At 31.9% G+C, this 18,383-nt stretch overlaps 1 protein-coding gene and 1 pseudogene across 3 annotated transcripts in view; one reads left to right on the top strand and one right to left on the bottom strand.

Annotated features, from left to right (window-relative positions):
• The window catches only part of LRBA (LPS responsive beige-like anchor protein), a 1,009,660-nt gene that overhangs the window by 226,249 nt on the left and 765,028 nt on the right, over window positions 1-18,383 (top strand). For all 3 annotated transcript variants that reach the window (XM_037830797.1, XM_037830798.1, XM_037830799.1), the window contains 5 exons: window positions 5,141-5,233; window positions 8,876-8,984; window positions 9,424-9,505; window positions 10,794-10,917; window positions 11,254-11,446. In XM_037830797.1, coding sequence (XP_037686725.1) covers window positions 5,141-5,233; window positions 8,876-8,984; window positions 9,424-9,505; window positions 10,794-10,917; window positions 11,254-11,446 — 601 coding nt within the window. The remainder of the gene's footprint in view (window positions 1-5,140; window positions 5,234-8,875; window positions 8,985-9,423; window positions 9,506-10,793; window positions 10,918-11,253; window positions 11,447-18,383) is intronic.
• LOC119530737 lies at window positions 8,074-8,192 on the bottom strand (annotated as a pseudogene).

The following is an 18,383-nucleotide window of genomic DNA, read 5'->3' as shown; positions in this document are numbered from 1 at the left end:
GTTAATGTTCATCAAATTTTGGAAGATATTGGCCATTATTACTTCATATATTTTTTTCTGCCCCATTGCTCCCTTTTTTGGCACTCCATTACGCATGTTGGAATACTTTACATCATCTCTTAGATCTCTGAGGGTTTTTTAAGTTATCTTCCTTTTTTTGTTTTCTCTGTTCTATCCAGATTGGATAATTTCTAATAATCTCTCTTCAAGTTCATAGATTATTTCTTCTGCTATCTGATGCTGCTGTTGAGGGCCTCTAGTAAGTTTTTCATTTTCTTATTGTATTTGTCAAATCTAGAATTCTTTTTTATAGTTCCTATTTATTATGCTTCCCTACTTTTAAGTGATTGTTAAACTATTTTTTGAACATGATGTCTTTTAGTTTGTTGAGCATAGTTATTATAGCTCCTTTGAAGTCTTTGCTAAATCCAACTTTTGGACCTATCCAGAGTCAGTTTTGATTGACTGAGTATGGGTCACACTTTTCTGTTTAATTGCATGTCATAATTTTGGTTGGAAACTAGACATTTTGGATAAATAACAACTCTGGACTCTATTTTGTTTTTATATGGCTTATTTTTATAGTATTCCTGTTTTGGTGAGCTCTACTATCTTTCAATTTATTAAGACTGTGTTTACCAAACCTCCTTGATTTAGTTAAATAGCTCCTTTAAAGTCTTTGTGTGATAATTCCAACAACTTGTCCATCTCTAATCTTTGGAATCTGTCTTCACATGGTGTGCAGCTTCTGATTTCTCATCAGTAGTTTTATTTCTTTTCTTAGTTTTCAGCTTTGCACGTTTAGGATCCCCCCCACCCCCCACCCATAGTTTTACATATTTTAGAGGTCATTGATTTAGGGCAGAGGTTATGCTCAAACATCTAAGCCCTTAAAGCCCACACCCTCTGCTGATTGATTTGTGAGCAAATGTGAGTAGGGCAGGGGCAGAAGTGGCAGTGGGAGAATTGCTTTCAGATTTGCATACAATTTTCTAGTCTCCCTTTGCTTTCATATTTTGTCTTTTACTTAGGTCTTCCCTGCCTGTATGTAATTTCCCAGTCAGCTGGGAATGTCTGGAGAGCTTATCTCAAAATTTTTATCACTGTCTCATTTCTAGCATCTCCCTGTTAAATTTCTGAGTATTCTGTTGCTTATCCTGAATTGTGACTATAACCTTGTTCTAGCAGTGCTGTGGGATTTTTCCTTCCATCTATAACTATCTGCCATTTTTAGCTGGAAAGTTGGCATTTTTATCCCTTACTCTGAATGAGGTCTACCCTTTCTGAAAGTATCACTGCTGCTTTATGCTTCCAACTCCAGGCTGGTAAAAGTGAAATTTTTGCCGACAAAACTGGTGGATGTATGGAGGTGACCCCATCAAGAATGTTACTGTTTCTTTCTTTTCTTACTTGAATCTCTAGCAATTTCTCAGGAACAAGTACCTCTGAATTTGCTGTCTTCTGGTTGATTACCAGTACCCTGAAATGGTTGCATGTGATAGTTTTGTCCAGTTTTATACTTGTCTTTTTTGTGGAGAGAACGTGTTAACCTCTTTATATTGCCATTATTGGAAGTCCTTTTCCATATTTTGTTGTTATAGTATGTTTTAATTTTTTGTACTTTTTTCCCTAACATTTTATTTATTGTTTTGAAGAAGAAAAAGTCCCTAATTTGGGTTGATAAATAGAAATGTGAATAATTAGTCTGAGTAAATGCAGTTCAGTTACTTTCAAACATTGGACAAAGGAACTCATTTAATATTTATATTAAGTATATAGATTAAAAGTAACTTGGTTATAATTATACCTAAGGGTCATCCCCAGAGAACCTCTTTTGTTGCTCAGATATGGCCTTTCTCTCCCAGCCAACTCTTTCTGCAAATAAACTCACTACCCTCTCCCTACATGGGACATGATTTACTGGGATGTAAGTCTCCCTAGCAATGTGGGACATGACTCCCAAGGATGAGCCTGGCTCTGGCATTGTGGTATTGAGAAAGCCTTCCTGATCAAAAGGGGGAAGAGAAATGAAACAAAATAAAGTTTCAGTGTCTGAGAAATTTCAAATAGTGTTGAGAGGTCATTGTGGAGGTTGTTCTTATGAGTTATATAGATACCCTTTTTAGTTTTTAGTGTATTGGAATAGCTAGAAGGAAATACCTGAAACTGTTGAACTGCAACCCAGTAGCCTTGATTTTTGAAGATGACTGTTTAACTATGTAGCTTACGCGGTGTTACCATGTGATTATGAAAACCATATGACTGACACTCCCTTTATCCATTGTATTGGCGGATAAGTAATAAAATAAAGACAAAGAATATATATAAATAATAGGGGAGATAAAAGGTATGGAATGTTTTGGGTGTTCTTTTTTATTCTTATTTTTTCTTTATTTTGGAGAAATGAAAATGTTCTAAAATTGATTTTGGCTGTGAATGCACAACTATATCATGACACTGTGAACCATTGGTTGTATACTTTGGATAGATTATATGGTGTGTGAATATATCTCAATGAAACTACTTTATAAAAAACCAGATCAGTGAAAAAAAAAGTGACTTGGAATTGATTAGGAATTCCTTTGAATCAAGTTGGAGTTCTGTGGAAGTATTGCATGGTTCCAAAAATTCTGTAGGGGATTTTTTTAAATTTTGAATTTTCTTTTTGATGATTTATAAGAAAGAAAGAAGGAAAGAATATAAACTGAGTATTGCCACATAATTTCAATGCCTATTTATGGTTACATTGGTGAACCTCCAAAGTACGAAGATTTTTAAAGGCCAATGTGACAAGAAGAGAGGTGGATTTAGTGCAGCTTTCATATAAATTGAAAGTCAAATGGGGTACTATATAAACAAAGGTTTATTTTGTTCAAATTGAGAAAATTGGAAGGAAGATAGTCTTTACAGGCATAAGATAATCTAGTAATACTATATTGCATAGTAGTAGTAAGAAGAATTCCAAATTCTAAGTGATAATTTAATTTCCAGCAAATGACAGAATTTTCACATTAATTTGTTAAATATAGTTTTTTTCTAACAATCAAGTCATTTATACATCATCTTGATATTTAGCTTAAATCACTGTCCTAGAGAACTTATCGTCCCATCCCTCAGAATTGTTTATTTTCTGACACAGTGTCAGTCACATCACATGACCAGCTTAAATTTTTGTGAATTTAAAATTTCTGTTACCTACTTTTATGCATTTTTATTGTATCTTTTAATATCGGTGACTGGATTGAAATAATATGTTACTATTCAAATTATCCCTTTGGGTGTTTCTGTTTTCACAATTCTATTTTCTTCATTGAAAATGCCATAGTACATATATCATAGTGTGTTAGTGTGTTCCAATCCCCAAAATCAGGTATATCAGGAAAATCCCTACGTATTTCTTTATATGTTTATGATCAAAAATAGATTGCATAAATATATTCCCAAATTTTAACAGTATTTCTTATTGATTATTTGTATCATCTACCTGTACTTTTCTGTGTTTACCAATAGAGAACTGACATGAATTTATAATTTATTAATAATTAAAAAATGTAAGTCATTAAATCCACTGCAGGATTTTTTTCTCCTCCAATGTGAGGAGTATGCTTTGGGTTAAATAGCAAGTAAACTTTGGTTAAAAATAAAATATGCCCATTTAACTTTTATAAATTTTACTGTTTATGTTTAGCAGATAAAACGAATTAGATTCTGCCTTAGTCAGAATTAACATTTAAATATATTGTATTTAGGTTTGTAGATACAAGTCAAATCTCTTTGTGCTCTTTTCATCTTCACCCTTGATCCTGATAAACATTATTTGAAAATAATTACACAGTAGTATACAGAGTATATCTTTTGATGAAGTCATTGAAATTTTATACTAAGGTATTTGTTAATGCAAACATCATTTTTGATGTTAAAATGTCCTTTGAGTGTTGTGAGTTTAAACTAGCATTAAATTTATATTAATATTTGTTATTCAAGCCATTAATTTAGTTTTTATTTTATTTAATTTAAATTGATGAAGAATAAGAAAGTTACCAATGTAGTATTTATGCCCCAATGATTGTTATAATTTTGTTACTAACATTTGAATTATAAACTAATTTCAGATTCTCATTTTATAACTTTATAATGTATTATGGACCTTGATGCTTTTAATTTATATTTTAAAGGAATCAAACTTCTCTGTGTATTTTATTTTCTGTTGATCATTAGTGGATGAATATCTTTCCTTTTTGTTCATAACTTTTCTGTTTTTCATACCTAGTTATTAAACATTGAAATTTTTATCCAGGAGGATAGTTGACAGACTTAATTTTTTTTGTGAACAATTAATCATAAAGTTTCTGATTTTTGATTTTGTTCTATATCTTTATTAGGATAAAAACGCTACACTGAATCAACTGAATTTAACTTTGAGGTCACTCTTGTTATTCCAAATCAATGGTGTACGGCCAAAGACCCTCAGAGAGATTATTTTTTGATGAAATTGAGTTACTATCTAATTTTGGTGGATTGAATGTAAAATATATTGCTATTTTTCTTTTGTCATTTGTTTTTAAGTCTTTACTTTTGTAATTATTTCTGATTATGATTTATTACTAGCCTTTGTCTTACTTTCATTGTGATAATTTTTAAGAAATTTAAATATATGCTGTCATTAAACAGAGATTTCTCTGTATTGGCTTTCCTTTTAAGATGTTGATAACCTCCAAAGGGCTTTGATAAGCCTGCAGCACAGACATAGAAAGAGGGTTTCAAAGCCAGCTTTAATGCTGTATGTTTTTATATGTTTGTGCATGGAAAAGATGCTATATTTCTTAAATGTCAAACTTTATGCCCTGAATTGGTAAATTATTCAATTGAAAGAATATGTCTTATTTAGTTTGCTGTTCATATTTGTTGAAATTTTAAAAACATTTAAACTTCTGATGTGTTCTTATTTCTTGTTCTTCATTAAAAGGAACCATGGTAGTGTGTGATTCAAAGGTTTTCATATTTAAGAGATGAATATTAGATTCACCCATAACATACTTGAAATTAAGTTTATAATATATGAAACAAATGTGTATAATTTCAATCTTTGCTTTTGAAAAATATACTCAGAATAGTTTGTTTTTAATTTTTACTCATTCAGTGTTACCTACAAACTTCTGGCATCCAAAAGTGAAGGAATCAGAGTACAAGCTCTCAAGGCAATGGGCTATTTTTTAAAACACCTGGCCCCAAAGTGAGTATTCATGAAATCTAATATAGACTGTTGTATGTCACTTATTTATCTTTGGAATAACATTTGTACTTGTTGGTTTCTCTAACCTTTCTGTCTTACCTTTATTTTTATTCATAAAATTCCCTGTAGATTTAATGTCATAACTACATATTTTTAAAATCAAGCATGAATGTGAATATATATTTTGTTTTACATGAAAATTATTTAAGTCATGTATTTTGGGTCCGTTATGAGGTAGGTTTAGATAAACTGAATTGTAGAAATTAAAACTATGGAGGCTTCATGTCAGGTGATTTGATATATTTTGATTTACTTGTATTTTTAGCTGACACATTCAATAGGGTATTAACTATACATGTACTCTGCATATGCATAACCAACACCTGAAATGTCCAATCTTTTTTTTTTTTTTTTAGCTGAATGCAGACACTCATATTCTACCTTTTATTGTTCCTTGTAGTAGGAGTAGTATAAAAATTAACCAATTTTGTGGATAGAAGAGGTGTCAGTAAACTGCAGTCCTCGGGTTAAAATCAGCTGGATGCCTGATTTTATCAATAAATTGTTATTGGAACACAGTTGCAATCATTTGCATGTATTGTCTGTGGCTGCTTTCATGATATAATGATAGTTGAGTTGGAAAGAGAACATATGGTCCATAAAGCCTAAAATATTTGCTATCCAGCCCTTTTCAGATAGAGTTTGCTGAACCCCAGGGTAGAATTAAAGCTTGTGATTCTTCACTTTCTCAATTTATGCTCGGAAAATAAATATCTTCATAGTATTCATGCTCTTAAATTCTCTTAAATTTCTTCTACCTTTTCTTTGATGTTTCTTTTCTACTTCATTATTTACTTATTGTGCTTCAGATTATCATCCCCAGTAAAGCCTAACCTTAGTGCTGGAGGATAGTAGCAACTAGTTAAATAATTTTGCCCTGAAGATTTGGTGAACTTTTTTTTTCCCCTGTGCTCAAGTATGATCAATTTTTTTTTTTTTTTTGTAGTTTTTAAAAATTTTAGAGAAGTTGTAGGTTAACAGAAAAATCATGTTAAAATTACAGCATTTCCATTTACTTCCTATTGTTGACACTTTGCATTAGTGTGGAACCTTTGTTACAGTTGACAAAAGAATATTAAAATTGTACTATTAACTATAGTCCATTGTTTACATAGGTGTGGGTGTTTTTTTCCTCATATACCATCCAAGTAGTACTTTTTTATAATTCATGAAATAATATTTTTATACTTGTGCTATTAACTATAGTCTACCATTTATAATAGGGTTCACTGTGTTGTACAGTCCTATGTTTTGTCTTTTAATTTTTATTCTAATAACATATATATGACCTAAAGTTTCCTCTTTTAACCACATTCACATATATTGTTCAAGGCTGTTAACTACACTCACAATAATGTGCTACCATCACCACCATCCTTATCCAAAAGTTTGCAATCAATCTGCATAGAAATTCTGTACAAATTATGCATTAACTCCCCATTCTCTATCCCCAACCTAGCCCCTGGTAACCTGCATTCTAGATTCTAGCTCTATGAATTTGCTTATTCTAATTATTTCATATCGGTGAGATCGTCCAATAGTTATCCTTTTGTGTCTGGCTAATTTCCTTCAACATAATCTGCTCAAGGTACATCCATATTGTCATATGTATCAGGACTTCATTCCTTTTTAATGGCTGAATAATATTCCATTATATGTTGTATTAATTAGGGTTCTCTAGGGAAACAGAACCAACAAGAGATATCTGTAAATATAAGATTTATAAAGTGTCTCACACAACTGTGGGGATGCATGAGTCCAAATTCCATAGGCCAATATGCACAAGTCCAAATTCTGTAGGGCACGCAGTGAACTGGCAACTCCGATGAAGGTGTTCGATGAACTTCCAGGAAATGCTTCGCTGGCTAGCCAAAGAAGAAGTGAAGGTCATCTCTCTGTCTCCCTTAAAAGTCTTCAACTGATTGGATTAAATCCAGCTGATTGAATTCTTTCATTGTGGAAGACAAGACCTTTGTTGATATAATCATTCACAGGTGCAGTCAATTGACTGGTGATTTAATAAACCAGCCTTATGGTTTATTGACCAGGCACAAATGTTTTTGCTGTAATGGTTAGGCCAGTGCTTACTTGACCAGACACCTGGACATCATCACCTTGCCAAGTTGAGACATGTAACCATCACAGTCCACCCCTTGTCAACTTGGCAGTTATATGCATCACCTTAAACCATACTTATCTCTAAGTAGAGCACAATACAGATGTATATTTCACCTAATGATACTCAGTTGTCCTGTGTAGAAACAGAAATGCACTAAATCTCTCCAAGATAGGGTGCAAGTCCTTGGGTGAAATTGACTCTTAAACTTGATTTCCTGTAACTGCAAAATTAACAATAATTAACAATAATTAACAATACAGCTTATGTCATATGGTAAGGGGATAAGATAGAGAAGAAAACAAAGATATTTGCTTTGCAGACAAATACAAACATAACAAAACAAGGAAGAAATATTCATGCCATCATAGTCCTCATTTCTATAACTGGTCACGTGGTTGTAGGTTGTATTTATCACTACCTTCCTCCACTACCAATTCCATGTTCCCTTTACCCTCAACAAGCACTTCAGCTGGCCATGGTTCTTTGCCTGGTATGGTGACCCAAACCCTCATTCCTGCCATTGGTAGTCCTGCCTGGATTGGGTTGTTGCAGTTTCCATTAACTTTAATCACAGGGCATGGTAGTACTAAGAGCTGCTCTAGGGGCTCTCCTATATTCCAGGTAAACTCTTCTTTACTTCCCTTGTATATTGCAGTGCTATAGCCTACAGCACCTGGTATTCTCAGGCGGTCTCCCATCCAAGTACTAACCAGGCCTGGCCCTACTTAACTTCTGAGATCAGACCAGATTGGGTGCGTTCAGGGTGGTATGGCCATAGACATGAACCTAACAATCACATCTGTATATACCACATTTTGTTTACTCATTCATTTGTTGATGGACACTTGGTTGGTTCCATCTTTTGGCAACTGTGAATATGCCACTATGAATATTAATGTGCAGATACCTGCTTGTGTCCTTGCTTTCAATTCTTTTGGGTATGTACCTAGTAGAGGGATTGCTGGTTCATATGGTAATTCTATACTTAGCTTTCTGAGGAAGTGTGAAACGGTCTTCCACAGTGGCTGCACCATTTTACATTACCACCTGCAATGAATGAGTGTTCCTGTTTCTCTACATCCCCTCAAATACTTGTAATTTTCTTTTTTTAATTTTTTTTTAATAGTAGCCATTCTAGTAGGTGTGAAATGGTATCTCATTGTGATTTTGATTTGCATTTCCTTAATAGCTAGTGATGTTGCTTGTACTTTGGGTATAAAGCCTAAGAAACCGTTGAGCATGACCAGTCAGTCTTGTGATTTTTTTTAAACTTCATTTGTGCTTATATTATAGTTAGTATTTCTCTCCTTAAAGGTTTTGTAGCTTTAAGGATTCTAGATGGAAGAAAATAGGGGAGAACTGTTAAGTTTGAATTGGATGGTATGTAAAAACTTTTTTTGAGTGTTTTTGATCCAACATGTGTATTAACTCTTCATTTAATGATTTCTTTTGATGTAATTCAGGAGAAAAGCTGAAGTTATGCTTGGGCATGGATTGTTTTCATTATTAGCTGAAAGACTCATGCTTCAGACAAATTTAATTACAATGACCACATATAATGTCCTGTTTGAGGTAGGAATATAGTTCGAATTTAATACTACTATTTCTTTGAAGGTTTTATTGTGAAAGTGCTCATGTAATTGAACTAATAGTAACTAGATAAAATAAAGTCACTTAAATTTTTAATGTACAATTTTGAAATTAATATATAAAGGTGATGTGGCTCATTTTTATGGTTTAATCTTCGTAAATCTTAATCTTTATAAATCACATGGAATTATTAAGCCATGTGGAAATCTGTTTCCTGCATTATGTTGACAATTTAATGTCATGTTTTATAATTAAGTAAAAATTGAGGTATAATATTGAAGTTATTTATTTTATATCGTGCTGAAGATATTTAATATAACATTGTCCTGTATGCTAAATTTTTATTAGTATTATACTTGAAGTTTGTTAATGTTCTTTCTAATAAAGTTACTATGCTAATATAATCTATTATCTTCTATAGATTCTTATAGAACAGATTTGTACTCAGGTAAATCATAAACAGCATCCAGATCCTGATTCTTCAGTAAAGATACAAAATCCTCGTAAGTATTTTGTATACTTTCTAAAAACTGCCTTTGCTGCTTAAGAAAATCACTGAAAAACGTAAAGTTTATATTCTTGAGAAACAGATTGTTCAATGAATATTTCATTAAGTTTGATGATACAATATTAGCTTTATTTGTGTTTTATGTTGAATACAACTTCAAATTGACCTTTGGTTTAATGGAAATGTAATAGTTTTGAAGAGTTATATGATTAAGACCTTGTTGTAATATATGTTCATATTTTCAGCAAAGCTCTGATTACAATTCTTAGTGATGTCAGACTAAATTACATGAGCCAAGCAGGTAGCTTTCACCTTAAATTACCATCAATATAAGAAAACCAAATTTGGAATGGAAAAATATGTTTCCTTCCTTGTTTAAGAACATAGTTTTGTTTAATACTCTTTTCTTTTGATATTTAGAATTCTTAAGCACTTATACAAAGTGCACATTTTTAATCTTGCTTTTTTTGTTCATGTCATTGAAATAACTGGTTTGTCGAGTTTTGAAATTTAATTGCTTTTTGTGTGGTGTGGTGTGTTTGTGTGTGTTGTGCTCAATTTTAAATTTTTAATTGGGTAATACATTGATATATTATTTAATTGTAAATTCGGAGTATAGCTGTTTTTGTTTCTTACCTGTAAAATTCTAGATTTAAGTATATATTTTAAGGTTTTTTTCTTTTAAGCTAAATGCTGGAAATTTATACAACTTTATACTAAGACCATTACAGTAGGATTGTGTTTGCATTTGGTTGGGGCTAAATAGGTTTTTAATTTCTTTTGGGATTTTTTCCTCTAATTTTATTCTTTAAATTACAGAAGAAAGTCATGACAGCTTTTAAAATTCACCGTGATAAAATAAAGTCTCTGTGGAGCATAAATGATGTTGAAGGAATTGAGAATTTATTCTCTTTTCCTGAGATTTTGATTGTAGGATTTTTTTAAGATCAACTTTGCTATTTGGCAGAAATTAGGGAGAATTGTCGGAAGTTTTAGCATCAAATTCATTTATTGTTTGCTTTATTTTAACCTTTTAAAATTCAGCTTTACTTTGTACATTCAGGACATGGAATAAAATAGCCTGTGTTTATAGATGCTTTCTAATCTATGTTTTGTTATTCTTTTTTTTTTTTAATATATAAATGAAGATTAGAAAATAACACTAAAGAAAGTGTTTTCAATAGACATTTATATCATGGAGACTACAAAATTGCAATATATTGATGACCTTCTGTCATGAATTTTTTGTTGTGTTTTTTACTTATTTATGAACTGTCTTGCAGAGATACTAAAAGTAATTGCGACCCTACTTCGAAATTCTCCTCAGTGTCCAGAGACCATGGATGTTCGGAGAGCCTTTCTTTCTGATATGATTAAACTTTTTAATAACAGTAGAGAAAATAGGAGGTAAGCAGGGTCAGAAAGCATTTATTTGTAGTATTCAATTTTACCTTTATGTAAGCCCATTTTGTTTAAGAAAAATTGCTTTATAAAAGCATTTTTAAAATTCATAAAATTTTATAATTCATAAAATAGCAAATGAATTTTCCATATATTTATTTCATTAAGGGCATGTAAGTAAAGTCCCATACAGTTAAGAGTTTTCTGTACCACTTTAATTGTTTCGAATGCATAGGTAATGGTGTTTTTTGGAGGTTTATTTCGTTTTAAACCTTTATTTTTTAGAATACTTTCAAATATTTCATCTGACTCAGTAATTCGTTACCCTCTTACAACTTTCAGGAGCTTACTACAGTGCTCTGTTTGGCAAGAGTGGATGCTTTCTCTCTGCTATTTTAATCCAAAGAATTCAGATGAACAGAAGATAACAGAAATGGTATATGCCATATTCAGAATTCTACTTTACCATGCAGTCAAATATGAGTGGGGTGGCTGGCGTGTGTGGGTAGACACCTTATCAATCACACATTCCAAGGTAGGTTTCTTTATCAATGCATTATTGTAAGATTTTAAATTCATATTAATTAGAAGTTTACTCATGTTTTTAAAAATGTGTACTGAAAATTAAGGTAAATTCATATTATTCTCAAGAAATGCCATTGAAATGAATGACTGTAAAAGGGAATCACTGAAAAGAAATACAGAATATTTCCAACTTCAAAATCATATCAGTTTTTTAAATGTTAATTTTATGTGATCTTGAATTAATAAAGTCAAACCTCATGCCACAGAATAAAAAGAATTAATATTTTCAAGTAGACGTTCACAGATTAGTTTCTCTGAATTTTATAGTAGTTTAGAGCTTTTGAACACAAGGTGGCGTACTATATTCAAAGATGAAAATTCTTTAGTAATATAAGGTGGGTGAAGAAATAAAAAGTTCTGGCTGAGGTCTGTCCTTTCCTCATATTTTAGCCAGTTAAAAGATTGTTTAGCAAGAATCTACAAGTCTGCTTTTTTAACTTAAGCTAATTAAGTTAGAATGTTATTTATGTTTATGTTTTTCATTAAAATTTATTATAAAATATTCTAGACATATCAGAATAATGCACTTACCACTGTTTAGGAAATTGGGTTCCCTTCCTCAATTGCCTTGTCTACCATCCCTCTCCACTAACCTGAGTTTATCATCTTTATTCCTGTGTCATCTCTATACTTTTACTACATGTATATATAACTCTAAACAATGAAGAGTTTTATTTGCCTGCTTTTCAAATTTATATGATTGTATCATACTAAGTGCATTTTTCTCTAACTTGTTTTTACTTATTTGAGATTCCATTCATCTATATTGACCCATGTATTCATTTTCTCAGCTGTGGTCTATTCCATTGCATGATTTTATCCATTTACCAGTTCATGAGCATTTTTATACACATTCTGTTTATATTTGAGAGTTTCCCTGGAATATATACCTACAAGTGAAATTGCAAATGTTGAACATGACAAGGTAATGCAAATTCTTTCCAAAAGTGGTGTATCAGTTTACATTTCCACTAGTAACATGTAAATTCTCATTGCTTCATACCACCTTGTCACTTGGCATGGCTGGACTTTAAAATAATGTCAGTTTGTTGGATTTTAAATTCACTGTAATCTCAGTTTGTATTTTCTTATTGTTCTGTGGGAATTCTTTATATATTCTTAGTCTTACTCCTTCGCTGGCTATATAGTTTATGAATATCTCCTGCCAACTTGTGGCTTATCTATTTTTGGAGTTTTGTATTTCTGTTTTTTGAGGAAATTTTACATTTCAAGTAATTAATGTAGTAAAACTTATTCATTGTTTCCTTTATGGTCTACCCTTTTTGTATCTTGCTCAAGAACTCTTTCCTTACTCAGAAGTAATAAAAATATAATTTTCATATATATTTCACTTTCCTTTCTCCATTAAATTTACTGGAAAGAAGAAAGTACAGAAATGATAAATTTGATATACTTTAAATGTTTTCTTTTATTGACATCAGTTATTACTGTGGGAGATTTTGCCATTCTATTGGAATATATTGCTATTTAAAAAATAGATGTGTCTTTATGTCTTTAGGTGTTTTTTTTTTTTTTTTTTTGAGTGGATTTCAACTCTTTGAAGGTATCCAAGAGTCATTTATTTTGCTTTCTCTTTCCTCAATGAGAGGTTGTAAGAATTTACAAAAATGTTTTAGATTGTTAGAATCACCTTACAAATACATGTTTGTGTATAACCTGATGGTAAATAAGAAAAAGAAGGTCTTCATGGTCTTGTTTTCCTTTCCTTCATATTTTTCAACTGAAATATCTGAATATAGAAGCAAATATGGGAATGCAACTGTCTTCTTTTAGTACAGACTTTTAAGAGATTTGCAAAAATATGAAATAATGGCATTCCTCTCACTAGTTTTTATTTTATCCAAAAAAGATGTTATTTATATTACCATGTAATGGGTTTGTTATTTTTAAATGAATTAGTAAATATTTATAAAACTTTTCAGTTTTAATTTCTAATGTGGTAAATATTGATACATGTAATTCATATAAACAAAAAGTCTTTGGGTGCCTCAATACTTTTTTTAAGAGTGTAAAGGGTCCTGAGACCAAGATGTTTGAGAATTGCCTTGGAAAGTCACATGGTATTTAGGGCTAATATCCTAGTCTCTTTGAATTTCCTATCTGCAAAAAAGGAGTTGGACCAGGCCATCTCTCAGGTGCTTTCAGATTTTAAACATTTATGACCAAAGATTTATATACAGTTACCAGTTCATTGTGTGAGTAATGAAGAGAACATGGGCTTTGGAGATAGGAAAATTCTGGCTTTGAATCCTGATTTATAGTAATTATTAGCTGTGTAAACTCAAGTAAGTTTTAAAACTTTTCTTAGCCGTCAGTGCCTAAGCTAGAAATGGAAATATGGTAATAGACATAAGGCATGTGATTGACATTAAGAGTTAATGAGTGAAATCACAGAGAGTAGCATGAATGCTTAATGACTATTCGTCCTTTTTTCCTATTCTTACTCTTTGTGCTCAGATCATTTCATATTTTTATCTAAGAACAACTTTAAATATAAAGAATTATGTCTAAAATAGTTTTTATAACATACATCTAGGAAGTGTTACAAAGGAAGAATTGTCACTACTATCTGTGTGATCTTCCCCATTCACTCACCTCTCCTCTTCTCTCCAAAGGTTACTGCCATTCTGAATTTTTTGTTTATCATCCCCTTCTTTAAGAAAAAAGAAAATTTAGAAATATATTCCTAAATAAGATATTGTTTTATTTTGCTTTTTCCTAAACTTTATAAAAATGACATCATATACATATTGATTCCTGTTATTTACTGATTGATTTTCTTTCAAACCTTTTTGTTTTTAAGGTTCTTTTCATTGTTACATGTAGCTTTGATTCATTCATTTTCAGTACTCTGAATACTCAGGTACTAATGGGCAAAGATCTAAAGTGTACATGATGGTGCACTCTGATACTGTCTATGCATTTTCATTTAAGAAATGTTGATGATGTCCCAGTAAGTTGATTCTATAATCCGCTAACTGGATTAGCCTCGGTTTGAAAAAACACTTCTCTAGGAAATATAATTAGAAGTAGAATTGCTAGTCCTAAGTATTGTTTTATCCTCTAGTCTTTAATACCGTCAGGCTTCTTATTTTTGCATGGCTTTGTCTTTTGCCTAATTTTCTATTAAGTTTTTCCTTTTCTAAATGATTTATTGTTCTTTATACATGCCCAGGTATGAAGTCCATACCAGTTGTGGATTTCAATACATTTTAAGCCTTAACTCTCTATTCCTTAACCCTTATCCATTAATCATTCTTAATAACTCTGTGTTTAGGTCTTATTCTAGTCACCCAACTCTCTTTTATTGCCCACCTTTTTTCTTTCCTCTTTGTTCTATTCCTTTCCACCTCTCCGTATTGTTCTTACTATCTTCTATTTGAACTTTCATCCTACTGTGAAAGAAAGATGAATCAGAAGCAGATCTCCTCCTGAAAGAAGTTACAGTTTAATGTTATAATATACGCTTAAAAATAGCTAAAATACAGTATAGGGAGCAATAAGTGTGTCACAGAAGAGAAACAGTGAAAGGAGAGACAACTTCTACCTGAGGGCATCAGAGGAGTTTGTGGAACTGATATCATTTGACTACAACCTTGATAGGGTAAATAAGATTTGGACACCTAGAGACTGAGTTGTTGGGAATCACTGCTGGAGGAATCAGCATAAGCAAAGCCGCAGAAGTGGTATCTCTAATGAAAAACATGATGAATTGTTTGGTTTGCTTGGGAGTATGTAGCATACTTGAAGAAGACCAGTATGTATACTATAGGAAATGTAGGCTGGCATTTAATCATGTATGATCCTGTAATACCTTTCATATTAAGTTGTTGGTTAAAAGTTAGTTTTTCCTTTGTGTCTTATTTTGGCTGCTTCTAAGCTCTCATTAGCAGGGATTTTATACTTCTACATCTCTTCCATAGAACTATGCATAGTGCTGAGGACTTGGCAATTACACATTTGTTGCAGGAAGGAGTATGTAGAACTATATCATCATTGTGCAAGGCTGTTGGTTCAACTATGTGTACCTTAGTGCCTTGGTCTTCTCTCTTGTCAGTGATCTGGGAAATAGCTGCAGCAGCTGTCCTTTAGCGCACCTATAGCAGGATCACTCACAGTATGACTTAGGGGTCATCTCATTCGAGTAACTTGGACGTGCATTATATTGCAGATTCCTGGGCCCCGTCTCAGACTTGTAATCTGATTCTTAGGGAGAGGTTCTCTGTAATCTCTTAGGTGATTCTTGTGAATGCTATAGTTTGAGTCCCTCTGACTTATTGCTGTGTATAGAGCATTAGTTCACCAATTTTCATAAAGTTCTCCTCTTCTTTCCTTCATACTAAAATGCTTTAATATAATACACTCTTTAGAACAGATCTTAGAGATAAGGGTATTCTAAAAAAATTAAATATGGACTCCAGTTTAAAATCTCTTGATAAATATATTTTTTCATTGTAAAGAAAAACTTCTTTCTCTTTCTGAGACCATGTTAGGCATGGAGAATGTTAAAGAAATGTAAATTACTATCTTTATGTAGTATCTGACTTCAGTAATTTTAAGACTCAGCTTGTCCACAACAAACGCAACAACTTTGAAACTTTTAAATGTTATGTGTATATAGTTTTGTTCAGTTAGTTTGTATTTTCCTTTACTCCCATGACTTATGACTTCAAACAGATCTTAAAATCTTTACAAAGAAAATAGTTGCTTTAAGGTGGGGCCTCTTGGGCCTACTTTTGGCCACGGACCTGTCTGATTTATTTAATGGGATTATATTTCTAAAATGGAATATATACTGACTAGTTGTGACTGTTTTTACCTGAGTAAAACTACTTTTTGCTGTTAAAGAATGCTTTAAAAAATAAATTCTAATGCTTGCCTACCTCTGTGAAGGAGAGAAGCAAATTTTAAAGTTACAAGTTGGTTCTTGGTGATTTTCAGCTTTAATTTTTTTTTTTATTTTAAATTCAGTTTTCTTGAGATATATTCACATACCATACAATCATCCAAGGTGTACAGTCAGCTGTTCACAGTACCATCATAGTTGTACATTCATCACCCCAGTCTATTTTTGAACATTTTCCTTATACCAGAAAGGATCAGAATAAGAATAAAAAATAAAAATAAAAAAGAACACCCAAATCATCCTCCCCATCCCACCCTATTTTTCATTTAGTTTTTGTCCCCATTTATCTACTCATCCATCCATACACTGGCGAAAGGGAGTGCGATCCGCAAGGTTTTCACAATCACGCTGTCACCCATTGTAAGCTACATTGTTATACAGTCATCTTCAAGAGTCAAGGCTACTGGGTTGGAGTTTGGTAGTTTCAGGTATTTACTTCTAGCTTTTCCAATACAATAAAACCTAAAAAGTGTTACCTATATAGTGCGTAAGAATGTCCACCAGATTGACCTCTCGACTCCATTTGAAATCTCTCAGCCACTGAAGCTTTATTTTGTTTCATTTCGCATCCCCCTTTTGGCCAAGAAGATGTTCTCAATCCCATGATGTGGGTCCAAATTTTCACCTTTAATTTTAATGTTTCATATGTGTATTTTAGTGTTTTTTTTTTTTAAATTTTATTAACATATATAAAATATAAAATGTCCCATTTTAACCATTTTCAAATATAAACTTCAGTGGTATTGATTATATGCAGTGTTGTGCTACCATCACCACTGTTCATTACCAAAGCTTTTCCATCACCCCAAACAGAAACTCTACCCAGTAAGCATTAACTCCCAATTCCTCTACCCCCACTTCATCCCCTCACCTGGCCCCGGTGCTTGTAATCTACTTTCTGTCTTTGAATTTACATATTTGCATTATTTCATGTAAGTGAAATTTCATATAAGGACAGTATTTGTCCTTTTGCATCTGGCTTATTTCACTCAGCTTTATGTCTTCAAGGTTCATCTGTATTGTAGCATGCATGTCTTTTATTTTAAAAATCTTTTTATGAATTTTCTTCATTGATTAAAAGATTTTCTTTTTCATAAAGGTTTTTATGAAGTAATTTGAGTACTGCTATGCTTATTTTTTAGCAATTTTAAAATCCTGACATCTGTTTTAAAAATATAAATGGGTGATTTCTGCTCTAAGACTCTTCAAATCAATATTTAATAAAGTTTAGGATGGAGCTGAAGTGCTTCAGTAAGTAGGTGAACAATGTGTAGCATGTTAAAAGTTCTGCTAGAATTATTGGAACTAATTTTTTTGCTCTAAAAATATTGATCGTAGGGCTTTTAAAATAACTTTCATGCACATAATAATGAAGTGATGCTTATTTTTTTCCTTTTGTAGCCATTTTGAATATTAGTATTACAAATTTATGACATGGTTCCTGGTAAAGAATTGGTGTGTAAAGGACTAATGTTGCAGAATCGGTTAGCTTTTGCAGTGTTTCATCAGGATCCATGCAGCTGCTATAAAAAGCCAAAGAAACTCAATTGCAATTTTATTGTCCAGTTTGATAGATTTCCTGCCACCTTTGTAGCAGGGAAGCTGTTTGTCACTGTTTCCCTCTTGTCCAACAGCTGAAGTAGGTTTCTAAACAGTAATAGGCTCTTCTGGTATAAATACACTGCATTAGTTACTTGTATCTCAGGGTTTTAGATGTGTACTTGTTAAGAGTAATGTTTGCAAAACAAAATTTCATCATCTAGTTTGTAATCTAGATGTAGGTTTTCATTATTTTTTCCTTTTCTTTCTTTTTTGCTTCAAATCGAACATTATCTTGAGTAATTAAAATAATCTCATTTTTACTTGGTATGCAAATTGCTTCTACTCTTTAGTTAAAATTTAAATTAAGGAATTTAAAATGTTCTGAATTATGAGAACTGTCCCAAAGCATTATTTTTTT

Source organism: Choloepus didactylus, chromosome 3, assembly GCF_015220235.1.
Source record: "Choloepus didactylus isolate mChoDid1 chromosome 3, mChoDid1.pri, whole genome shotgun sequence".
Lineage (NCBI taxonomy): Eukaryota > Metazoa > Chordata > Mammalia > Pilosa > Megalonychidae > Choloepus > Choloepus didactylus.
Note: the sequence above shows the minus strand (reverse complement) of the source record. Positions and strands in the feature narration are given on the sequence as shown.